Here is a 27,057-nt window from a genome sequence, read left to right as displayed (position 1 = left end):
ATAGTTTTCATAATATAAGAATAACATATATGAAGTCCAGTTCAAGATTGAAAGTTTGCAACATAGTATTCAAATATATAAATAACATATATGAAGTCCAGTTCAAGATTGAAAGATTGCAACATAGTTTTCATAATATAAAATAACATATATGAAGTCCAGTTCAAGATTGAAAGTTTGCAACATAGTATTCATAATATATAAATAACATATATGAAGTCCAGTTCAAGATTGAAAGATTGCAACATAGTTTTCATAATATAAATATAACATATATGAGTCCAGTTCAAGATTCAAAGATAACAACATAGTTTTCATATATAAATATAACATATATGAGTCCAGCATTCAAGATTCAAATAACAACATAGTTTTCAATTATAAATATAACATATATGAGGTCCAGTTCAAGATTCAAACATAAGAACATAGTTTTCATAATATATAAATAACATATATGAGGTCCAGTTCAAGATTGAAAGTTTGCAACATAGTATTCATAATATATAAATAACATATATGAAGTCCAGTTCAAGATTCAAATAAATTATGTTATTGCTATTCATAAAACCTCGACATTCTTCAACACGTTTCTTCTGCATTTTGCGCTGATAAGGGTTAAGCTTGTCCCTTGGCCCCCTTCGGCGATTACGACTTGGGCCGTGATCAGAATCCGAATCCAAATTATCATCAAATGCATTACGATTGCGATGCAATGGATTAATTTCCAATCCCATTCCACTCAACACAAGAGCAGCAATCTGGTCATCATTATTGCAAAATTTTGTAATGTACAAAATTTATAAGTTTAAAATGCTCAACAGTAACAATAAGTTACTACCTCATAAGACATGCATTGAGGTCCCATCGTGTCTCTCGCAACTAACGGATGTTTCTCACCGTACGCCAAGTCAATGCACTAATGACAAGATATAAGTTAGGATATTTTACTTAATATGTAACATACAAAAACCATAATTCATACCCCAATATTCATTCCATAATCTCCCTTCCCACTTTGTCGATCAGCTTCTTTCGCTTCAGTCACATCTTTCGCAGACCACGCTTTTAACCTCGGAAATAATCCCCAACGCACAGGAGGACGATGCAATCGATCAAGGTACATATCTATATCAATTTTGCAAGACAATAAAATATTCTATCATCTCATCTACAAACATACATATCCAAATATAATAAATACACAATATAATATATCACTAACCGCAAGAAAATACGTGCAACCTCCACAACCTTTCGCATACCCTTCCCTGTAAAACTTTTCTGCAAAGTGACGCGCATGTACAATAACTTATCCAATACAAGCGACGCCCAATCATATTTGTGAGCATCCACGGCCAATGTTGATGCAACCACTAATCACTCTCTAACCTTCTACAGTTGTTGGGCACAAAAAATCACACAAAGCAAGCATCAAGAATGCAGTCTTGAATTCAACTTCATCCTCCGAATACTTATCCCCTCAACCTTCTCAATTACCTTTACCATAGGAATACCAACTGACGAACCATACTTCTGCTGTATTTCTAGTACTGCCCTCTTAACATTTTCATTTCGTGCTACAAGTGGAACTCTTTTCGGTCCATGAGGTATACCTAATACCCAATGCACCTGTCGCTTATCCATAGGGTACTCTACCCCCCCCCGGGAACATTATCACATTCCTACAAGTGTCTACCAATGTCATCAACCAATAGCAAAAATTCCGTGGTAATCTCTTCCCCCTCAAATAAAGTAATCCCTCAAAACCCATGTCTCTAACCCATTGCCTTTTCATCTCACAAAAACCACCAATAATTTTACCTAAGGTCTCAACCCTACAGTTTACATTTGCTTGCGCCCCTTACACTTAGCTAGTTGTGTTTTCAGCACTTCACCACGCGACTTCACTTCACCGCCTACAGATTTTTCTATACCCTGCAAACCCAATTATATATCACTTTATATCACTTTTGCATCATATTAACAATCTATGTTATACCAACAAAACATCGCAAATATTTTAACTCACTCTGAATATCTCTGCACTCAATACAAGTTTTTTATCTACCACTTTTTTACGCTTTCCACCCTGCATACATACATGTTTTCAATATCATTACAACAACCTTCATGATTTCTTCTATTCATATTTTTTATTACCTGCTTCCCAACTCCATCGTCCCTTAAGCTCTTACGCTTCTTCTTCGATTTATATTTCCTACCACCTTCCTGCTGGTGTCAAATTTTCAGAGTTATGTCTCAAAATTTCACCAAAATCAACAAATCACCATTTATCAATTACATTACCTCCAAACATTCAGCTTCTGCAACATACTCCCTATCACTCGACCTTCCACCACTCTTCCTCATTATCCCTACATTACAATTGTACAATTATATCCTAAACATGATAACATTAAACGAAACCCTAAATTTCCTACAATTAACAACATTCACAACACAAACAATTGCAACACAAAAACAGATCAAATAATTGCAACACAAACCATTCAAGTAGCAAGTGCTGTCAAAAACCATTCAAGTATTCAAGTATTTAAAGAAAAAAAATAACAGATCAGAACATGATCGATCAAAGGGCTGCCAAAAACACAAACGAACGTTTCTCATGAATTTCGATGAATTTTCGAATACAACACCTCACACACATCTACATTTTTCGTACAAATAACAAAATAATTAAACAAATTTAAGCTGAAAAACAAACAAAAACATCACAGAAATTTCAACCATATCAACAATTTACCCTAAAATATTCAAATTACATATATATATACCTTCAACGAAAACATAAATTACCTCAATTGCAACTTTTCTTCTTCAACCCTTCAATTCAATGACAATTTCCAAATTTCACAATGGGACAACCTTCCTCCACGTTTTTTACAGCACTTTCTACACCATCGCTTTGTTGATGATAAAGATTTCAACACTCACTTCTTATTTCATGATTTCGCATGAAAATTTTGGTTTTTTTTTGGATTTTTTGGTTTCGCACTCTCAAACTCTTTTCCTCTCTGTTTTCCGTTTCTTTTTTTTGTTTTCCGTTTCCAAAATTTTAAAACCCAAAATGAAATAAATTCAGGTGGTTCTTTTTGGGGGGTACTGTAGCATGGGAAATTACTAAATTGCCCCTGTTATGGGCAACTGCTGCCCAATAGCTGTTATGGGAATATCAGCTCTCAGTCATCAACAGCTATGTCAACTAGTACACAGAGAGAGGATGAGAGAAACATTCAACAAACTGTACTTAGTACTTCGAACCGCCTTTGCGGTAACTAATTGGGTAATGTTATATGTAGCCCTTAGGGCTACATATAAGCATTAAATGCATTTCTTTAAATGGAAATAGTTTAAGAATTCAAGACACATTTTCACATTAACTGAGGTAATAAATGCTTGATTCAATATTTTATTTCTATTTTAAGCACCTTATACATAGCCCTAAGGGCTACATATATCATTTTCCTAATTATATTGATCAGGTTCATAATCTTACAAGATGTTACTTCTCTTTTCAACTAATTCAACCTAACTCTGGATTCGATGATTAATTGTAACTAATGGTCTCAAACTCTAAATATATTTAATATTTGCTCTTTTATACAAAAGCTGGCTTTAAGTGACTGAATGAGCAAAATAAAATAGTCTTGTGTATAGATAGTCACATACGTCCAAATGTGTACTAAATGTCATGTTATCAGGAAGATCTTGAATAGAATGTAAATAGAGGAAAAGTAAATGAGAAATGATAATTGTCTTACTATGAGTACTTTTTAAATTGATTAGATCTATATAAAAACATACCGTTTTAAGCCGTGCTATAAAAGAAACCCAAAAATTTATTGGGCCAAGCATTTGACAGACTCAAAAGAGAAAATTGCTTCCTTTAAAGACCCGAGCAGTTGTCATTAGGGGTGTGTGCATCGGTCTTGGTTCAAACCGGACCAAAATCGGCTGGACTAGTGTACCGGTATCTGGGATTGTTTGGACCGAAACCGGATCGAAAAAAAATCCGATCTGGTCTAGTTTTGGACCTGTTGGAACGAAATCTATATTTTTTTAAAAAAGCTTTTTTAATGCGATTTAAATATATATATAAATTAGATACATTAAAATTTAATAGTTTTAATAACAATAATCCTAAAGGTAATAAATAGTAAGTCTTTTACTTTAGGGAAATTCTATATGGTAGCCTCCTACTTTGGGTTTTTCTACTTGGTGGCAGGCCAAAAAAAATTTTATTCCATGTAACCTCCTACTTCGGCTAATTCTACTTAGTGGTCTTAATCTCTATTATATAAGCCAAGAGAGGAGGTGTGGTGTCCTCTTTTGAAGTGACTAAAATACCCTTAATGATCTAATTAATGGAAAGAAAAAAATTACAAAAACAAATCATTTAAAAATTTCTCATTCCAACTTGCCATTTAAAACAAGTTTTAAAATGGTATATGCATCAAATACTTCAATCAAAAATTAAATAGACAAAATATTTATACCTTATAAAAAAAGATGGCATATATAACATGCACATGAAAAGTCTGAACATTCACTACCTTTATATTCTTTAATTCAGTTAAACCAACTCATTATTTTTGTTTTTTATGTTATCAATTCATTCACAAAAATTAATGTTAACAATCACTCACAACCTTTTTTTTTTTTTACATTAGCGAATTAATATATCTAAATTCATCTAACTGTTGAATTTTTCACATTTAAGTTTAATCATAAATAAAGTACGAATGGAGTATCTAATAGAATAACAAATTTTGACATTAACGCACGCATCGCGTGCATATGAAGGCTAGTTCATTTAAAAGCTAGCTAACCCATCATTTAAAGTCAATTTACTGACTTATGATTATCCTAATTCATCTGTTATAACTTATATGCTTTGCATTATAGATAAAATCACCATCACAAACTACATGTATATGATGATGGAGGTATTAATAACATACATTTAGGAAACACCTTGCCGATCTTTTTAACTTGTGAAACTGCAACACTAGCATGGAAATAATGTAATCCTCACAATATAATAATAGTTCTAGAAACTTCAAAAAATATCAATATAAATATCAAACATAAACCAAATGTTCCTTTGGTAATCAATACAATATATACTCCAAACAATTGTTTCCGTAAACAGTAATTTGTCCACAAACAAACGAATTTCCATTAGCATATGTATATATTCACGGTATTCATCAATCAATGATTATATATCGAACAAAAGCATAATAATTCGCAGAAATAATCAATATAATCAATCAATGTTCATATATCAAACAAAAGCAATTTATAGCAGAAAACAATCAATATTCATCAATTAATGTTAATCAACAAATTGAAAAAAGAATTAATCTCCAAAAAAATCAAATTGAAAAAAAATTACCAAGGAAGAAAAGCGAGGCTATGTTAACTAACCATCAAGTAAGGAGACAATATGCCAAAGTAGGATAATTAACCAGGGGGTAGGTTAGTAAATTTACTTTAAATAATGGGTTAGTTAGGTTTTAAGTGAACTAAGGTCACTAAGTATAATTAGCCAAATTAGGAGGTCACTCAGTATAATTTTTTTTTTTGACCTGCCACCAAGTAGAAAAACTCAAAGTAGGAGGTTACCATGTAGAATTTTCCTTTACTTTATTATTTTCTACCTCTTAAACTTTCTTTTTATATAGAACCTCTTAAACTTTTTTGTAACAAATAAACTTTTTTTTTAAACTAAAATCATAGAAATTCCAATCCACGGGTCTAAAACGGAATATTTCAGGTTTGGACCGGGAGCCGGAATCGGAATATCTATTCTTTGCACAACTCTAGTTGTGATAAATTTGTAAGAAGTATAGTTACTAGTATTCTGGAGGCAGCTAGGGTTGGCAATAGGCCAGAGACGGGTCAGGTGGACCTCAACCGCCCCCAGCAACTGTGAACCCAATCCGCGTTCACACCACCAGCCACTAAAAGTTCCATGTATCCTCCTCATCCATCAATAGCAGATAGAGCGGTTGGGATGGGTGAAAAATTGATAACACTAAAATAAGTTGTTTGTAAACCTAACAACTTTAAAAAAGTAATAAACAAAAATGTAGTCATCGATTAACAATAAAGCGACTAAATATAAATTGTTAATTCTTAATACATTCCAAAATTTAATACTAATCGTAATATATATAGTAATATTTTATATTTATTAATATATATTAATATTGACATAAGTGGATGGATGAAACGGGTGATACGTTAAAATAATTTAACTCGTCTTCGGTCCGGCTCGCCACCCACCCCACCCTTACATTAATAGAACCAAACATGCACCGAAATTTTTTAAACATGTGGCTTCCCTATAGTCACTACTCACAAGTGGATCGCAAACTAGATGGTAGACACGAGTCTACCATCTAAATGGTGCGCACCATTTTATATGGCATCGTTTTGCATTATGATACAATGAACAAAACAACATTCTCAATAAACAAACTAAGCAGCATGAAGATGAAAGTAGAACAAAAGAACAACACACGAGACTCAATAATGAACATTTGAATCAATAATGAACAACAAGGAAAAAAGATGAGCATAAGAGGAAGTATTTGATGAACAACCACTCAACCTAATGAACATACAAAGAAAACACAATGATCAAAGAAGAATTTGCCATTAACAAACTAAGAAACATAAAGGTAAAGGTCAACAAAGGATCGAGAATCGTTGAGATCGATGTTCATTGGAGAATAGTTGATATACATTAGTTTCACATGTTCATTGGAGAATAGTTGGTGTACATTAGTTTCACACTTTTTATATTTTTTGGGCTGTGTTTTAGCCCGTGTCTACCATTGTAATAGTAGACACTAGTCCACCATCTACTAATTGCAAGTAGGGTGTGCATTAGTCCAGGATCGGACCGGAACCGACTGGACCAGATCCGAGATTTCCTTTAGCCCGGTCCGCTCTGGACCTATGGGACCGGAATTTTTTTTCCAATAATTTTTTAAAAAAATTTATTTAAATATATTTATAAATTATATATATTAAAAATTAATAACAATAATCCTAAAAGAATAATTAGTAGGTTTTTAAGTTTCTAACTTTTTACCTTTCAATTTTTTTTAACATATAAACTTTTTTTACTAAAATAATAGAAATTTTGGTCCAACCAATTCGGACTGGACCGGTTGACCGGAATTAGGTTTGTGCCACCCGGACACCCCTAATTGCAAGTGGGTGTGGAAGAGACACCAGATGGTTTTTCCTTTTTCTACAATTATCTTTACTTTTCAGCCACTTGTTTTGAATCCTTTTTTCTTAGTCTCTCTTTTTTGTGCACTTGACGTACAGTACTTCACTTCCTGAACAACACTTCAGAAAAACTTTCAAAAATATGTCATCAAAAACTTTATCATCTCTTCTTCTTGCCCAAAATTTATTTTCACCTTCATATAATCATCAAAGAGTAACATACCTATACCCCACTAACAAATTTATTCCCTACAAACCACAAAATGGACATAAATTCTTCTGTCTATCAAACTCAAATTCTGATACCCGGAATGAAGAAGTAGTCATTGTTGGTGCTGGAATTGCTGGGCTTGCCACCGCTCTCGCTCTTCACAGGTGCATAATACCTCCCTCCAGATTTTTGTAGGTAGTAAGACGAAGGGCTCTACCAGGTTGTCCTCCCAATTTAGTTGTTATATAACTAGTTCAAACAATTCAGTAACCAGTTGTTAGATTATACTCCTAAATGGCTAAATTCTAATAGCATGATTTCCGATATGCTCCCAATTAATTTTGTCCATTATATCTGTACGTGTCTTTTTTATCATGCTGCTATGTTCTTTTTACTTTAACGGCCCGTTTGGTAGTCGTTAATAAATTTTGGTATTGGAAATGAATTTTAAGTGTAATTTTATTAGGGAAGCACCCTTAAAATTTCTATGGGGAGACATTTTTTCTCCATAGGCAAGCAATCTCACCCCTAAACTTGTGTTTTTGTCTTTAAAGGGAAGCAATTTTCATTACCACTCATTACCACCTTGTAGGTGGTATTGGATGGGAATTAAAATTCAAGAAGGAAAGTGGACATTTTATAATAATTTAGCATTATCATGAGAATGGACAATGATATTTTTCACAAATTTACACACAAATTCATTCCCATTACCACCATTTATGACCAACTACCAAACGGGTCGTAAAAATATTTGTTCGGATAAGATAATCTAATATGTTTTAACCTACAAATAAAGCTTCTAATATGTTAAAAAATATGTTTTTTCACCAAATACTCCTTAAAAAAACTTTATTCATCTTTTTTCAAAATTCACCAAATATCCTTGACCTTTAAAAAAATTCACCAGATACCTGACTTTTCAAAAAATACCCACAATGGCCTTTTGATTAGTATTGTGTTAGTATTCCGTTAGTGTTTATTTATAAGTTTGCCCCAAATCAATCTAATTAGTCATAAGTCAATCTAATTAATCCTAAGTTACCCGCATTAACCATAAGTCAACCTAACTTTGTCCCTAATCCACCCCCAACCCCAACGGCCCCAACAGCCCCAACCCCCCTAACCTCATCCCCACCAGCCCACCCCCCAACCCCCCAAACAACCCCAGCCCCCCACCCCCAAACAATCCCGACCCCCATCCCCTCGAACAAAGTCACAATGTTTTGGATCTTCGACAATGGCGGATTTCTTCAGATCTATCAATGGCGGTTTCGGAAATGTAAAAGGAAGGATTTGAAGGGGATGGGGGAGGGGGATTGAAGGTTGTCGACGATAGTGAGGGAGGGGGGATGCGTAGGTAAGGAGGCGCTGGTGGGGGCTACGGGGTGGGGGATGGGGTTGGGTTAGGGTTACTTAGGTTTTTAGGGTTAATTATAGTTTTTAGGATTAATTAGGTTTTTAGGGTTAATTAGAGTATTTTAGAGTTGATTAGTTAACGGAGCACTAACGTCCATTAGTCAAAAGGGCATTTTGGGTAATTCTTTTAAAGGTCAGGGGAATCTGATGAATTTTTTTAAAAGTCGAGGGTATTTGGTGAATTTTGAAAAAAGTTGGAGTAGAATAAATTTTTTTGTCGGAGGTATTTGGTGAAAAAATCGTAAAAAATAAGTCCAGGTTTAATAAACTCCTACTTATAAGAAATTTAAATATGTTCAGTTTAGTTCTATTAACTCATAAAATAAGCTCAAGTTTCAATAAGTTTTGATAAGTTCTCAATAATTTAACAACTCAAATAATAAGCTAAGCTTTAGTAAATTCCAATAGGTTTAGATAAAGTCAGTTCGGATAAATTTAGCAATAATATGGTGATGTAATAATAACTAGGGGTGCTCATAAATATTCGATCTGGTTGATCTGGTCGATCCGATCCGATTTTTCAGATATCCGAAAATTTTTGGGTTGGATACAAATCGAAATTTTTCATTTTCTGAGTTCCGAAAATATCTGAAACATGTGAATTTTTCGGATATCTAATCCGAAATATCTGTTTTCAAGGTTGGATATCCGATTCGAATCTTATTTCATGAAATTTTCCTTTCAAAATTTCAATTATTATTAGTTTCCGGATATTCGATGATCCGATCCAAGGATCGCAATTTTTCTCGAACTGAAATTTCGGATGGGATCGAATATCCAAAATGCACACCCCTAAATAACCCACTGATAGGTTGTTGTACACCCGTCAAAAATAATTCCTGCAAAACCTTCTAACAATGTACTAGGGTAAGTAGGGTCGAATCCACAGAGAGATGGTCGTTTTAATCTAGTTTATAAGATATAGAGAAACTAAACAAGATCACAAATATCTGAATTAAAGTTATAAACTAATCAAACTACGAAAATCAAACTAAAAAGATCTAGGGCAATGGTTCACCATGTTTATACTTATAAACTATCAAAATATCATCACAGTTCAATCAATCAAATATTTAGAGCACAGGTTAATCCTTGGTCAGGCACTAACGCTCTCAAATCAACATATGCTAGTACGGTCGCTCAACATAATCAGATTTGCTAATTGTAGGTAAGCCTCTAAAAAGTACTATCTCTCGATCTATGACTTGATATTAGCAATATTTGATCAAACAATTGATCAGATTGCAAGATTAACAATAAAACACTAATCAATTAGAGAAATCAATAACTAATCAAACCACGAATAAATATCAATCAATAATCATATCATATAAACATGGATTCCCAAACCCTAGACTACTCTATCATGAAATAAATAATGAAATCGAAAACTATAAAAGAAAACATAATTAAAGAAATCAAGGAAAGAAACTAAAGAAACTCATGAATTAATGAAGAATAAAAATTAGGGTTTAAACTTTAATTAGCTTTGGTGATTTACATTTTAGGAAAAACATAGTCATGTGGGATCTTGTTAGATTCGTCTGAATGTGAATTTCTTTAGTATCAACTTTTTATAATTTTTACTTATTAATAATTGAAGATATTAACGGTTAAAATAATGCATTGGCAAACGTGAAAACAAGAAATGTGTCACTTAAAAAGAAACGGAGGAAGTAATAAAATAACGTGATAGGGGAGGAGGAGAGAGAAAAAGAATCAAAATTAATCTAAATAATATTCTTTAACCTAATATGACTAGGAAAGTAATTTACAAGATAATGAAAGTCTTAAATAAATCATTAATAGGCGGATTAGTGATTTGCCCGTACGCATGGCAGATTCCAACAGAATCAGTGCAATCTTCCGAAAGGCATAACTCCTTGACTAGAAGTCTCCTAGGGGCGTGCCACCTATCGTTGGAAAGCTCTTCAAGTCTAGTTTCCAAATATGCTGGAAATACTCGATTTTATGGAGCACATCAAAAGTTATGATCAGAAGAGTAGACATGACTCTTTTTTCACATTTCTTCTAATGATTTTCCGCTTCGTTTTCGCTCAAATTCGTACGATGAAACATGCAAACGATCCTTATGCATTGTAGCTTCTTTCCAAGTGCTCCTAATCCTCAAGTTTAGCTAATCATACTCCAAATACGTCCTCAATGCCTGAAATTCATCAAAAACAAGAAAACATACCGAATAGAAGTAGAAAAGAAAAACTTAAGAATATAATGCAACAATGAACCTAAATATGAAACTAAATGCTCTAAAATGCAACCTAAATGCACCTAAAAACTATATATAAAAATGACTTATCACCCACTAAACCCAAACGAGATTTGTCACTTGATGTAAATGCAACCGGCCTACTATGTATTTTTTTTGTACTATTTTCAACTTTTGACTTATAAGTTCTTTTATGAATAAATATGAGATATAATTTAGAGTTTCATCTTTGAGAGAATGATGCACACTATAGGATTTATTTTGCAATAGATTATCATTGTAACAGTAAATTCTCAACATAGAGAATAATATGTATTTCTTATATGGTTGTATTGATGTGCTACATGTGCTTGATGTGCTACGCTAGTACGCTTGGATACATAAGAACTTAATATTTGGAGCTGAAACATTTTGTACTTGAATTTATAACTTGGTTAGTTTGATAATGTTGTTGTATGATAGGCTTGGAATACCATCAACGGTTCTGGAGCAATCAGATTCCTTAAGAACAGGAGGGACATCACTTACTCTCTTCAAAAATGGGTGGAGAGTATTGGATGTACTTGGTGTTGGAGATGAACTTAGGAGCCAATTTTTTGAAATTCAAGGGTAATGATTTCTTATTCTTTACTTGTAATGTTATGTCTTAGAAGTATTTTGGTTAATTTGAAGATTATTCACCCAGTAAAAGCTATTTGTTCGCTACATGTATCTGATGAATAATGTATTTGCTCTGAAGTACATATTGTTTTGAAGTTCGAATCAGTTCAAAGGGTGATTTAAGTTGGAGCTTAATCTCCCACCTTAAAAAAAGGGGTTAGGGGTCTAATTCACTTTGCGTAAAACTTCAAGGTTGGGTATTATGTGGATCTATTTTTCATTCTTGGTTGGAAGGCCAATGATTGAAGTTTCCTTGTTGAGATTAGTAAGAGAGTAATAGTTGGTTCCCACAATTGGTAATCGAACTTAAATGAAAAACTAGTGGAGCAAAGATATTGTGCGCTTGATTATGACTAAATGTGTCTTAGTCAGAATCTGGGCCAAAAGCGATGCATGAACCTGGGGGTCGATTTTCCTTCTACAATAGGGGCTTTAAGCCCCAAGGGCAAGTGTCATAGACTAAGCCAGCATAGCAGATCTGCAGCCTTGAAGTACAAGTTCTTATGTCGACTTAAATACGCAATGTGTATTATAAGTGGCAAAGTGTCCTTGCTCCCATGATCTAGGCATTGATGTGTCCCTACGATTCATCCATCCCCCATCATACCCCCTAAAATCATCTCCCTTATGCTAAAAGAGGCTTGTAAGGAACCCTAAATGTTTTGAAGGCTAAAGTGTCGAGGACTTTTTATCAACGCGATGGATAATGTGGACTAAGTATGGGAAAACTAGCCTCGTTAGGTAAGACGAGCCACATACACAAGGTTACGTGTGGAAAGTTATGAATGTTAAATGACAATCGGATACGAAATGACATAGTTTTGAACGGTGCAAAGCAAGCTAATGGAAGATATACGGACGGATCAAAAGGGTTTAAAGCACCGGGAAGGATGAAAAATGAAGGCGTATGGAGCTTTACCCGCATCCATCCTCTCGACCAGCATCCATCCATCACCCACATAAGCCATCACTCACATCCATCCATCTATCATCCATCGGTTGAATGGGAGGGTCGTGTGGTTAGCGAGTGAAGAGATATATATTACAATTTTTACAACACATTATGCTAGAAGATACATATTTATTAAAATTTTTCACTAAAAAGTTTAATAAAGTAAGTGAATAAACATGTGTAATTGATAATATGGATGATTGGTGGGTGTTAAGCGGGTGACGGATGAAAAAAATTTCACCCGCATCCATCACCCGCTTGACTAGCCACCCGCTTCTCATCCGTTTATTTCGGGTTTTCACGCGCTTAATAAAATCGAGTTAAGCGGATGTCATCCATTTTCATCCTTATTACCTAGGAGGCATCTCAATGCGTCCAAAACCCTTATGATGATAAATGTCCACAGGCCTAGAAAAATCCGGAAAGGACCCTGAAATGGACAAAATTGAATGTTAGAATACACACTTAAGGTACAACCAACGGAGCACACGAGTACATCATCGCCTCATCGAGGCATAGGATGGCCTTTGAAACACTTTCATGCCTTGAAACGGGCATACGAGGGGCTTCAGAGCCATTTCGAGTTGAAGCGAGGATGTTGGAAAACAAGCCAATAGATTACATACGGAGGCAATGAGGGGGTCCAAAGCACTCGAGAGCCATTCTAATGCATCCCAATCCCCTTAGGAAGCCCTCGTATGGAAAACGTTGCTAGGTTATGAGAACTACGAAAACAACTGCGAAGCAGGCAAAAATTGAAGGTTATATATTATACAAGTTTTTGGATATTCCCGAAGCCCGAGCAATATAGCTCGTCGGATAAATCCCAGGCCATAGGAGGGCCTTTGAAGGTACTCCCATGACTTGGATCAGACATACAATAGTAGCCTTCAGAGCCATTACGGGGTGGTGCAAAGCAAGCCAATGGAGGCATATGGATGCAAAGAAAGGGGTCCAAAACATCTGAGAGTCATCCCCCATATGAAAAACTTCGTCGCGTTAGATAAGTCCGTAAACAGCCTAGAAACAGGAAAAATTGAAGGTTATCTAATGCACGCTCTCGGTAATTCTTGAGGCCCGGACAACAATTCCCGTGTATCCAGGGGTTATTTGAAGGTATTTTCATGTCTTAGAACTGATATATAGTACCCTCGAGAGCCATTTGAGGGCATATAGAGGGAGTTGTGGAAAGCAAGCCAATCTGAGGCATACGATGGCAACAAAGGGGTTTCGAATCATACAACAGTCATTCCAAGGTATCACAATCCCTTAGGAGGTCACAGGTTAAAAACGTCGTCCAGTCTGAAAAAGTCTAAAAACGTCCCCAAAATGGGTTAATTGGAGCTATCTCAAAAATAAGTCTCTTTAGATGAAGGTGACTGATTACAGCACCCGAACCAATATGGTTAGCTTGCTAGGCTCCATCCCCCTCTCTCAACAGGGCCATGCTCCCAACCTTTATGGTCGGTCACTTGCATATCCACTGTCGTATGCACTTGCTCCCAACCTATACCGTGTATTTTGTATCGTATCCTTGCTTGCTGTCTAGTGCGGCCAGTGTGGACGACACCCCCCTAAGGGGAATCCCCTTATTGACCTTAGGCTCTGAAGGGATTCCTTCATTTCACCCACGTGGCCACGTTACAACAATTTTGCCTTCTAAGCTAAGGCGAGTTTGATCTTTAATATAAAAAGAGACAAGTGGAATGGTTCAAAGGTATAGTTTAGGTTCAAATGTGTTGTTTACATTGTTGGAAAAAGTTGTAGAAATTGTGTACATGCTAAGAGTTAAAGATAATATTTTGCATTTAAGCTACTAAAGATCTTTCATTAGAGAGAAAATCGCGAAGGAATCAAATGATGGGTTATCTCTAAATCACTAATTTGTCTTTGACTGAGACAGAAAATTCAGCGACATATTCCTGTAAACACAATAAATTTGTGCTTAAAATCATCTTTCAAAGCTGAATTTGTTCATAATATCATCTGCACAGGTTGTCAATAAAATCAGATGAAGGGAAAGAGCTCCGGTCTTTCGTGTTCAAAGATGTGGATCCCAGGTCAGATCAGCTCACAGATTTATGTAATGTTTTATGCATTACAATTTTTCCCTCGGGATTACTCTCTCAGTTTTTGTTAAAATACATATGATATAGTCAAGAGGTACGTGCAGTAGAGAGGGGAGTTCTTCTCCGGACTCTTGCTGATGAACTACCCCCGAATTCTGTGCATTTCTCGTCCAAGTTGGCTAAGATTCAAACAGATCAAGGAACAGGGGAAACCAAACTAGAGTTGACTAATGGAGCTAAATTATCAGCCAAGGTTGTTAGTTATCACTTATCAGTATATGCTACTACACGAAACCTTGTGTCAAAACGGCTGTATTGTATACAACAGAGGTTCAGCACTTGGAATTCCCAAATTACAAAAAGATCACTCTCACACGTAATTGTCTTTTATGTTATTTGAAGTGGTTAAACCTGTTGTATACTATACACGCGCAGTACACGATATATACTAGTAAACCTGCTGTGGGCCATACACCTGATGTAAATTGGATTTGCTGTGAATAATGTGTGCTTCAAATGTTCACTCCATTTAATTACTGGTATGATGTTACACAGATTGTAATAGGATGTGATGGAATCCGGTCTCAATTAGCTCAGTGGATGGGTTTTCCAGAGCCTAAGTATGCAGGCCATTGTGCTATCCGGGGGATGGCAGTATATAATGAAGGGCAGCCTCATCAACCACAAGTGAGTTACATCTATGGAAGAGGAATAAGAGCTGGATTTGTTCCTGTTTCGCCAACCAAAGTCTATTGGTTCATCTGCTACAACAGAAGCTCTCCAGGTCTAGCAAATTACAGATTTACAGAATTAGTTATATTGCATTAAACCACCCAGTTTTAATCAACTTCTCATAAAACTACCCATATGTTGCCTTTCGTTCCACAATATACTACCTGCAAGCACTATTCTGTTGAAAAGACAAAATTGTCCCTCGTGAAAGCTCTACTTAAATTTCTTTTTTGAAAGGGCTCTACTTAAACTAATATCCTATTAAAAAGGAAAAAAAATAAAGAGGATGGGAGGTAGATTGTTTAGATATAATCCTAAAGCAAATGGGCGTTAAATGAAAACAGGGTATTTTGATGCAATTGGTATGAATAATAGATGATGATTTCTATCTCACATGCAATTGTTGTTGATTTTGTTTCTATATATTTTTAGGTCCTAAGGTTTCTAATCCACTGGAGGTGAAGAGAGAAGCACTTGATTTAGTCAAAAACTGGCCTTCCGAATTGCTGAACACCATAGATCTTACACCTGAGGACACGATCATAAGATCAGCTCTTGGGGACCGGTGGCTATGGCCCGCTCTAACTCCTCCTGTCTCAAAAGGAGGCGTAGTACTAGCTGGAGATGCCTGGCACCCAATGACTCCCAACCTCGGACAAGGTGGATGTTGTGCCTTGGAGGATGCAGTTGTCTTGGCAAAGAAGCTCTCAGGAGCAATGAGAAACGGTCAAGGGTCAATCGAGGATGCGATGAGATCATACGGCGATGAGAGGTGGACCCGTGTATTTCCCTTAACAATCCGGGCAAACTTTGTTGGCGGACTCCTCCAGTGGGAGAACCCATTGGTTTGTGCTGTGAGGAATGGCTTTGTCATACCTAAGGTAGCTCAGATAGGACCTCTGCTGGAGCATACAAATTTCGCTTGTGAATCTCTGTAAAGGTGACGATACTCATATAGATTTAACAGTCTCCAACTGTATTTTGGAGGAGAAAAAGGGATATAGTCAAGATATATACTCACAAATTATATTAGACATGCATATATAACTATCTTATTCTTATTACAGTCGCAATCAAGCTGTTTTTGTCACATATTTTATACAGTTTTTTTTTGTCATCTATATATGTATATTAACCTACATTCTCAGCTGCAATACAGATGATGACAAACACTCCCTCATCTAAAGTAATTGAGTCTACTGTCTACATACTGCATTTCTCTAGACTATCCTTCAAAACAGAGGTTAAGCTGGTTCTCTTCATCTTCATGAGTTAGAAAATTGCCAAAAGATTCAGATGTCTCCATTCATATTAGGCGCTTCTTCTCAACAGTTTGGTGCTGCTGGCGCTGATGATGATGCAATAAATCGTGATCTTCAAGCTCCAAGTGCACTCGGTTTTGAGTGCCATCAACACCAACAGCCTCGTGCAAACCTTCAATCTTTGCACCAACCGAACCAGGCTTGACACTCACAACTTCAACTGCAATTTCACAAAAGAAATGGCAGATCCATTACCACATTAATTCAAGAGGCTAAAGTGTCACTAACACGTACTGGGTAAAGAACAGCGAGTCGCCAGTGCTAAGAGTTAGTCAATTATTCAATGAGACTATTTGGTCTAGCAGGATATTATTAGTTGAGCAAATGATAGATGATTACACTCATATTGGATGGCAATTTTGTCACAAAAACAAACAATCATGTCGATACGAATGGCAGGTGGTAATACAATGAATTCTGAATCCATATATTCCTCAGACCTTGGAGATCACTGTTGCTTACAAGCAATCATCGCCTCAAAAACACTTGAGAGGGTAAGTTCTCTCTCTATATATATGACATTCTTGGAGAAATTTTCTTGTAAACATATGCATATTCATTACCAATTCACCACAACCATGGATCAAGTCCAGTTTAAACAAGAATGTGATCTCTAGATTTTCGACGACTGCGATTAACACTCCCTTTGGTAGGGTGTAAAACACTTTCCATGAAAATGAGTTTTCCTTTTTCTCTCATTTTCCGTTGTTTGGTTTGGTAAAGGGCGCAAAACAAATTTTCCATCAAGGGAGTTACAAGTGAAAATCATTTTCGTTAAAAAAAAAAAAAGAAAACACATTTTCCCTCCTCTTCCTTAGCAACCTTTTACTCTCCTCTTATCCATCCTCTCCCTTCCCCTTCCATTTTTCTCTTTTCCGTAACTTTTTTTACATTGAACCAAACAAAGAAAAATTAGCTTCGCATTTGAATTTTCCATTGTAAAATGTTTTACATTGAAAATGTTTTACGTCCAACCAAACGAAGACTATATGCAACCAATATGGCAACACACCCCAATTAACAAAGGTTATAGGAAAAAAAATTGTTAATAAGAAAAAGAAAACTAGATAATTCTATGTGTTTCAAAAAAAACTATTGATAGCAACATTCCTACGAGATGAAAGTGAAAGAATAAGACTATGTTCACCTATTAAGAAATTAATAATTCTACCATCAAACAAGATTATCATTGACTCTAGTAAACAATCACGAGAATTCCACAATTATTAAATCAATCAATTGACGAACTACTTCATGGAAAACAAATTGCACACCCTTTAACAAACAATAATTTGATAGATATTTACAATAATTACATTGAAAATATGCATTCCAAAGCTTCCAATCAAAAACTCCCAATGAATAACAACAAATCAATGGAAGTCAAAAATTAAAACATAATTACAAATAATGAAGCAATATCAATGAAAACCCAGAAAAATAGAAACAAAAGGGTATTTAAAAAATGGAAATTTTGCAAGAAGAAAAAAAGTTCTAACCAGGGTTGGAGAAAAACCAGAGGATAACAGCGCAAAGAACAAGAACAAGAGGAATGAGATGAATGGCATTTTCAGCGGATCTAAGACGAGATTTTTCCTTTTTAGCAGGGTGAGATCCAGGGCTATACATCGGAAGATTTCCATTTGTATTTGCATTATTGGCAATGTTTTCACCATCAGTAGATGCAGGAGAAGAGAAAAAAGATGATGAATTTCTGTAAAAATCATCTGCCACTCTTGTGTTACTTGAAGATCTATGCATCTTTTTTATTTTTTTTGTGGTGTTTTGGAAGATTTGAGCAAAAGTAATGCTTTTATGTTGAAGATTTTTTGGAAGAAAAATGAGTGGGAGGGGGCAGGGAAAGGGATGTTTGGTTCTTGAATTTGGACACCTTTTTAACTCTTCCTTCTTTTTGTTTGAGCTTTTGTTAGTTTTTGGGAGAAGCCCAAAATATATTTTGGTCCATCAAAATTAATCCTCAAATAATAATTTATTATCTGGAAAGTAACATAATAAACATTTTAGAAAATGATTGAAACATAGCCCCTTTGTCCTATAATATAGTTTATGTGGTATTTGACAATTAGAGTTTTGGATCACTTTTAAAACTTTGGATCACTTTTAGAGTTTTGACTAGTCAAAAACTCTAAAAGGGGTGTTTGGTAAATTAAATTTTCGAGAGATTTTTAGAATGAAAACTCTCAAAATAAAAAAAAAACTCCTAACAGGAGCTTTTTTTTTTAGAGAATTAGATACAAATATGTCCAATGATTTTTTTGCCTCTAATGATACTATTAACATTGTATTATTAAAATATCTATAAATGTCATTTTACTCAAACAAATGGCAATACACTTTTAGCAATCACATAATTGTTACCAAATACAATTATAAAAAAAAAAAGTTGTCAAATTTGCTAAACAAAAAGTTAAAACTCTAACAGCAAACTCTAAACTCTTTCGGTCAAATACGGCCTATGTAGTTCATTTTAGTTATCCGAAAATGTTTTTTCCATTTTCTTTTTTAATTCCACAATTATTCTTGATTTACCTTGAAAATGCCCCAATCATTTAATTACCTCTTGGAACTAGTTTTTTCTGTGTTATTCAGCCCAAAGTTGAATTTTTACACTTAATGTTTTGTGCTCTTTACCCTCTCTCCTAACATTAATTATTTCCACATAACAATAATTGTTTATTATTTTATATTCTCCTTATCTTAATTCCTCTAGAAAAGAAACATAAAGTGTATTATGGAACCGAGGGAGTAGAAGGGATTGAGTCAAGAAACTCATTAAAGCCGCAAATGTAGAGCATAGGCGAGAATAGTAAATGTCGCTATACATATTTCATATTATAATTTTGGAATAAAATGAATAATTAGAGTTCTGGATAACTAAAAGATAGAGTTTGATTCTCATTACCTAACTTACAAGGGACTATTATATTATATAAGTTAACTATAACTTCAATTGTATAATTTAGAAAATTATAATGGCTCATTATTAAATCTAGCTGGAAATGTACTTTAAAATGAGACTCATATTATTATAGTTATACTATAATTACATAGAGGTGTTCCAAACAACATATTTTCTTTGACGGTTAGTTGATAATGGGACTATGATCTAACCTATAAACATTTGGGTGCCCACAAATCGGATATTTATTGGATCTTACGAATGTGAGTAATAGGGTACTAAAAAAATTAACATAGATTTTTTTCGATCTCAATTTCATACTCTCAACCAACTTGCCTACATAGCGAAGCGTTAGAATTTTATAATTAATTTATAATCATAGTTATAATCATTCGTGAAATTTAATAATTTTTTATATGATAATAACAAAATCAAAGGCAATAGAAGTAATAGTATTAATCTTTAATCAAAATCTAAATTTCGGTGTTGCATCTACATACATCATTTTAATATTTCCAAGTTTTTATTAATATATACATTAACATAGATATTGTGCCTAAACGCTTCACAAAAAGTTAATATTTCTAATTGTATATAAGTAAAAATTATAAAGTTTGATATTTGAAATCCTCGTATTGAAACAAACCTAATAATATTTCATTTGACTATATTTTTACTTACATGATGATGCAAGATAGATTGACAAAATTGGTTGATAAATAGTACCAAATGGTGCGATTAAAAAAATAATGATATATATATAAGTTAATTATATAAAAATATTTACACAAAACAATATATCGAACAGGCTCAAATCTTCCGTTCTGTTCTAAATGAAACGTTTGTTTTTTCACACAATAGATCACATTTCTTTAATCATTAATATCTTTAGTTGTGCATACATAAAAAATGTAAAAAATTATCATTTGATAGTATGAATCGAGATGAATTTAACAAGATTTCATTTGACTATGTTTTTCATTATATAATGACGATAAATTAGAATCAAAATTGATCAATGGATAGTATTATTTTACCTAATATTTCATTTCAAATAAAATAGAGGAAATATATACATTTTTGTTTTTGGTGCAAGGAAATATATACATATATACACATAGGAAAGGGGACCAACTTTTCTAGGATTCATGGAATCATGGTATTGGTCTATTGGACTAATGGTCCATGAAGAACCCAAATTCCCTCCAAAAAAATTGGCACATTAAATGAACACTCCATCACACATCATTAAAAATACAAACATTTTCAACCACGAGCTGTGCCACGTGACAATTCCCCCTTCCGACGTCATTCCCCCTCTCTCTCTCTTTCTCCATATAAAATGCCGACACTTTCGGTTCAAATTGGAACTTTGAACCACTTTCAATTATAACTCCATCATTTTCATCATTTTCTCTCTCTAATTAACACTTTTTTTTCTTCTTTTTTCTTTCATCTTTCTTCAATCAACGCCATTAATTTCAGTCATGAATTCTGAATAGTAAGTATCAATACATTTTATGATCTCTCGATTATGTTAAGATATGTAAATTCTTTTTGGATCAATTCTATAAAATTGATCATGTTGCTTCAAATTCTTATCTTTCGATTCAATCACTCACAGATCTAGTCAGAAATTGGGGCTTTAATTTCATATGGATTTGTTAAAGTTGTTTTCATTACAAATTTAGGTTAATCTTGTAGCATTGCTTCAATTCATTCAATTTTGAGATATATATCTGAATCGTGAATTACGTAAAGTATAAATTTCAGATTGTGAATTGTTTAGATCATTAATACTCGTATATGTCTAGATAAATGCTTCATTTTTCAATTCTGGGTTTCATGAAATTAACCTCTTTGATGTTATACTGGTAGGAGGATTATACATATGTTAATCTTATGGTTTGTTACATAATTTCTATGCAATGCAATTATCAGAAGAGCAATTTAGTTAATCTTGCAGCGTGTCGTGGTACATGCTTTGGAACATACAATTTGATATGTTATGACTTAGTATGTCAGTTTTCTCTAAGCATTGCTGTAATCTTATTTATTGCTGATTCAGCTGATCTTTGTATTTAGTCTTTTTCTTTTTTCTCTATGTGATTGATTTTGTCTGAAGATGGAAAATGGCGGTAATTCGAGTGGATGAGTTTGATTATTGTGCTGTCAAAGTGGGATGGTTGTTATTACCTTAGCTGCCATCATGTCATTAATTTGATACAAGATAGATATTATTGTCATCTTCAAGCTAAGCTACTTAGGCTTTAGATGAATTGATGAGACATTTTGAGATCAGGGAAAGCATGTTATTCTCGGATACTGACTGCTAGACTTGAAGGAACTATTTAACATGTTTGTATGATGGAATTAGATGTGCATGACATATAGGTAATACTAAGGCTACATCAGCTTAAATCTGTAATGATTTGCGTGGTGAAGATTAGCATTGCTGATTAGTTTGTTCTGTCTGAACCTTGTTTCCCTGTCATTGTGGTTTGTTGGAAAAATTTTCCAAAAATGTTGATATTGTTGAAACTTTACCAAGTCCGATGATGAATTTATTTTGTTATTTTTATGCAGTGATTACTTGTTCAAACTTTTGCTCATTGGGGATTCTGGTGTTGGCAAGTCATGTCTTCTGTTGAGGTTTGCTGTGAGTTTCTGAGCCTTTTGATTCTAAATATTTTTGCAATTTAATCGTTCATTTGATTAAATCTTCCTTCAGTAGCATGTGGATGAGCCAATTACTTGGCTTTGATGGTTTTTTACAAACTTTTCTCTCTTTTGGGTTATGGAGTGAACTTTCAGCAGGGTAATATATTCGGTGTGAAATTTCTTTTAAAACTCATTTTTGAAGTTTTTCACTCTCCGCTGGAGAATGAGATGTGTTTTTCTGGTGTAAACAAATGTGGAAACGATCCTGGCCTGTGAGATTTTTTATCAATACTCAAGGCACAAGTTCTTGTTCTGATTTTAGCTCAGTTGGATCTGTCATTTACCTCATAGACATATGACCATTCTTCCTAACACCAAGGTTGGAATAAGAAACATAGGGTTATTTATTGTGAACTTACATTTGAGGGATTAGTCAAGATAAAGATGGTTGTTCATTCCCCTATAGCTGTTGTCTTCAAGTTGTGGCTTTCAATTAATGTTATCTGTAGTCATATAAGCAATACCTGATTGCTGTAGCATAATTATTTAGGAGAATAGTCTGTGGCTCTGTGCAAACATGTTAATTTTGTTAGAGGCTGTCACAACTTACAAGGGAGTCAATTAGCTTTTGTTATAAGATTCTATGAAAACTCTGACCGATTAAAAGCTAGAAACATTTTGTATCTCTGTAGGGCCACTCATGTCGTGTATTTTCTGAGTTCAGTAGGATTAAATTATGCTCTCTTCTTTTAATCATTTATGAATTCCAAAATGACTTCCGTACTAGTTACTCCTCAAAATTGCCATGCTTCCATAACTACTTTTCTGCACATTAAAGGTGAGTGTATTGGCCATTGGGCTCTATGAACGTCACCTAAATTACATTTTGCCCGTCATGTTATGGCTTTATGAAAACAGGACGATGCCTATCTTGAGAGCTACATCAGCACCATTGGAGTTGACTTTGTAAGTTTCTAACTTTGACTTTTTTTAGTTTTCCCCCGCCCCTTCCCTATAAATGGGGTTGTTTCATTCTTTAATGTTCTCGTACCTCATGCAATGTCCATGGTGTTTATCTTCAGAAAATCCGTACTGTTGAACAAGATGGGAAGAGCGTCAAGCTCCAAATTGTAAGTATCTTGCGACATTAAGTTTAGATTAGCATATCTGAATCCAAAGCCAGAGATAGGAGATAATGCTGCAATAGCAGCAGCAGGACCTAAAAATGCAGCTCCAATATATATGATATCTCATGCTCGTGACATCACAAGTCAATCCTCTTTATATAAACATCTCAAATCAATCCACCCATAGATGAGTTATTTAGGGGAACAAAAATTGTGAGGATTTCATGGAGTTTTGTGCACTTGAGAGGGGTCTATATAACTTGGAAGTTGTAATCAATCCTTCTTGTTGTGGTTGCAGTGGGATACAGCAGGGCAGGAACGTTTCAGAACTATAACTAGCAGCTACTATCGAGGTGCTCATGGGATCATTGTAAGTTGCATAAATACTGGTACCGTGTATTATCTGTATTGAGTTGTAATATCATATCTTTATTTTGTTTCTTGCTAATATATTAGCTGCATGCTAATGCAGGTAGTTTATGATGTGACTGACCAAGAGAGCTTTGACAATGTGAAGCAATGGTTGAACGAGATTGACCGTTATGCTAGTGATAATGTAAACAAACTTCTAGTTGGAAACAAGTGTGACCTAACAGCGAACAAAGTTGTCTCATACGAGACCGGTAAGGTGAGTAATTACTGGAATTTTGATCCACTACATGTTTTTAAGAAAAAGCTCATGAATTTGCATCTTTCTATTTTTTTTTCTTGATTTTCACGCTCTAGTTGTAGATTTATCTTATGAAACTAGTAAGGAGGGTAATTCTATTGGGTTCTCCTAAGAAAACTCTTTAATACGCTTCTTTTTGGTAGTTCTTGATTTTTTTTCACTCTGGCTATATATACTTATGCTTGTGTTTGCACAGGCATTCGCAGATGAAATTGGAATTCCCTTTATGGAAACTAGTGCAAAAAGTGCTACCAATGTGGAACAAGCTTTCATGGCTATGACTGGCGCAATTAAGAATAGGTAATTGTTGTTACTGGAACTGAGATCTTGTTTGCAATTTCAGGTTATGTTTGTTTCTTTTTTTTCAAAATCTATGGTTACACCAGTATTTCATCGAGTATTTTCCTTTCCAATTGTAGAATGGCTAGTCAACCTGCTCTGAATGCGAGGGCGCCGACAGTTCAACTGAAAGGACAGCCATTGAATCAGAAGGCTGGTTGCTGCTCATCGTGAAGACGCCTAGTGTAATCGTCTCTGAAGTGGTTATAAAGTAGCTCTTTTGTTGTATACGTAGTTCTCACTTCTCTGTGAACGCAATATTGCTGAGAAAGTATAAGATTTCTCCAGTTGTTTCACTCATTTGACTATCTATCAATTCTTTTATTAATCATTCGTTTTTTTTAGCAAACATATGTAAATATATTTGGAAATGCAATTTTCATTGCTTAACACTACGCAGGTGTAGAGTCTTAGCAAACCTTATCACGAAGAGGATACAACTAGTTGGTTGAAGTCCCAGGATATTATAGTCTCCCATGACTTAAGGTCATCTGCAAGTCTAAGATTTAAGATACAACTAGTTGAGTGAAGTCCCTTCTATTCCTGTGAAGGGTTTCGATTCTTATCCTTCGTAATGTGAAAAAACCCAAATTCTCCCATTAACTTGACAGATACCTTCATCTTACCTTAAACTTGCAAGTTTCGATTCTTATCCTTCGTAATGTGAAAAAACCCAAATTCTCCCATTAACTTGACAGATACCTTCATCTTACCTTAAACTTGCAAGTTTCGATTCTTATCCTTCGTAATGTGAAAAAACCCAAATTCTCCCATTAACTTGACAGATACCTTCATCTTACCTTAAACTTGCAAGTTGCAAGACAAAGTAGTACTTTAAGGCATATTATTCTATAGGACCTTTTAGGAGTTAGGAGGGGATCATACAATACCATCATATTATTAGGGCTTTGCTAAACAACGCCCTAAATTTTCCTACTAACGCCCTAAATACGGTATTTTTATACCGTATTTATACCTTTACATTTCTTTTCTCTCTCCTCCCCTTTGACTCATTTCCCCAACCCCACCTTCTCCAATTTCAAAAGTTACCACCACCACCACCACCATCTTATTCTTCTCCACGACAATTTTGGCTGGTCTCCATTATGCAGCCATAACAGATATTGCATTGTACTGTTGTTTTTATTTTATGCAAGCCTGTAACATTTTGCTTCAATAGGTCGCCAGATGGCAAGTATCTAGCATTATCATCACAAGATGGATACTGTACATTGGTAGAATTTCAAAGTGATGAACTGGGATCACCTATCCCTTTTCCAGGTTCATCCTCACCATGAAGAACTCAAGCCAGTCATTATTCATGTTGGTGAGATTCCTAGTCAACAGAAGCCAGAGGAGGAAATGATGGTCAAAGCATCCGTAAAAGGCAGCAAGCACTCCTGCCGCTAAATTTTATTTTTTTAAAAAAAAAAAATGGGGCGCCCACCAAGGACGCCCCACCACCGGTGGAGGCGTCCTCGGCAGGTGCTCCACCATGTGGTGGAGCGCCTGTCGAGGACTCCTCCACCGGTGGTGGGGCGTCCTTGGTGGGGGCCCCATTTTTTTCTGAATTTTTTTTAAAAAAAAAAAACAGGTAGGCGTCCACCATGGACGCCCCACCACCGGTGGAGGCGTCCATGGCAGGCGCCTCACCATGTGGTGGAGCGCCTGCCATGGACGCCTCCACCGGTGGTGGGGCGTCCATGGTGGACGCCTACCTATTTTTTTTAAAAAAAATTCAGAAAAAGGAATAGAACAGAGAGGAGGAGACGGTGGAAAAGAAAAAAAAATTGATGGTGGTGCCGTGAAAAAAATTCACAGTTGATGATGAAGATTTAGGAATCAAACCCATAAAATCTCTTTCCATTTCGAATAAATTTGAACTAAGAATCTCAGAAGGTCAAAATTCGATTAGAACAATTTTGCCGTGGAAAAGAAGATGGTAGTGGTGGTGGTGCCATGTAGAAGAAGGTGTGGTGGTGGTGCCGTGGAGAAGAAGATGGTGGTGGTGTGTCGGGGTACAGTGGTGCCGTGGAGGTGGTGGTGGTGGTGGTGGTGGTGTAGCAGGAAGTGAACTTTTGAAATTAGAGGAGGGTTTAGGGAAGTATATAAATACAGTATAAAAATACTGTATTTAGGGCGTTAGTAGGAAATTGTAGGGCGTTGTTTAGCAAATGAGTATTAAAATGCATTATAATGGTGTCAGAATGACTTTCCTCCAACCTTCCCCTAATGTCCCCTCAATATTTGCTATCCATATTAGTTCTCCAAATAAAATGGAAATTACAAGCCACTAGGCAGTAGGAATGATTGCAAAAATGAAGACAAATAAATTCAGCTCAAATGACTAATTTTACTTTAACATCTAAAAAAACTTCCAAAGGTCGAAACTAATTCCACTATTATTACCTACAAACTTTTCACGGAGCAGATGCCCACTTCTTTCTCACGAGAAGACGGAGTTGAAAAGGATAGA

At 35.0% G+C, this 27,057-nt stretch overlaps 3 protein-coding genes across 3 annotated transcripts; 2 read left to right on the top strand and 1 right to left on the bottom strand.

Moving 5' to 3' along the window:
- Positions 1–7,341: 7,341 nt before the first annotated feature.
- On the top strand, positions 7,342–16,615 carry LOC104892808 (monooxygenase 3). The gene is made up of 6 exons (XM_010678814.4): positions 7,342–7,647; positions 11,592–11,738; positions 14,736–14,801; positions 14,898–15,063; positions 15,366–15,594; positions 15,975–16,615. The coding sequence occupies exons 1-6, from the start codon at positions 7,415–7,417 to the stop codon at positions 16,478–16,480; spliced, it is 1,347 nt and encodes a 448-aa protein (XP_010677116.2). The 5' UTR covers positions 7,342–7,414; the 3' UTR covers positions 16,481–16,615.
- Positions 16,544–18,776, bottom strand: LOC104892809 (hypothetical protein). The gene is made up of 2 exons (XM_010678815.3): positions 18,364–18,776; positions 16,544–17,024 (listed from the first exon to the last, which is right to left on the bottom strand). Exons 1-2 carry the CDS (start codon positions 18,623–18,625, stop codon positions 16,849–16,851), a joined length of 438 nt encoding a protein of 145 aa, XP_010677117.2. The 5' UTR covers positions 18,626–18,776; the 3' UTR covers positions 16,544–16,848.
- A 2,352-nt stretch (positions 18,777–21,128) lies between these two features.
- On the top strand, positions 21,129–24,912 carry LOC104892807 (ras-related protein RABD2c). The gene is made up of 8 exons (XM_010678812.3): positions 21,129–21,285; positions 22,371–22,443; positions 23,364–23,411; positions 23,528–23,575; positions 23,871–23,942; positions 24,045–24,200; positions 24,439–24,542; positions 24,662–24,912. The coding sequence occupies exons 1-8, from the start codon at positions 21,272–21,274 to the stop codon at positions 24,753–24,755; spliced, it is 609 nt and encodes a 202-aa protein (XP_010677114.1). The 5' UTR covers positions 21,129–21,271; the 3' UTR covers positions 24,756–24,912.
- The last annotated feature ends 2,145 nt before the right edge of the window (positions 24,913–27,057 follow it).

This window comes from Beta vulgaris, chromosome 5 (genome assembly GCF_026745355.1).
Source record: "Beta vulgaris subsp. vulgaris cultivar EL10 chromosome 5, EL10.2, whole genome shotgun sequence".
Taxonomy (NCBI): Eukaryota; Viridiplantae; Streptophyta; class Magnoliopsida; order Caryophyllales; family Amaranthaceae; genus Beta; species Beta vulgaris.
Note: the sequence above shows the minus strand (reverse complement) of the source record. Positions and strands in the feature narration are given on the sequence as shown.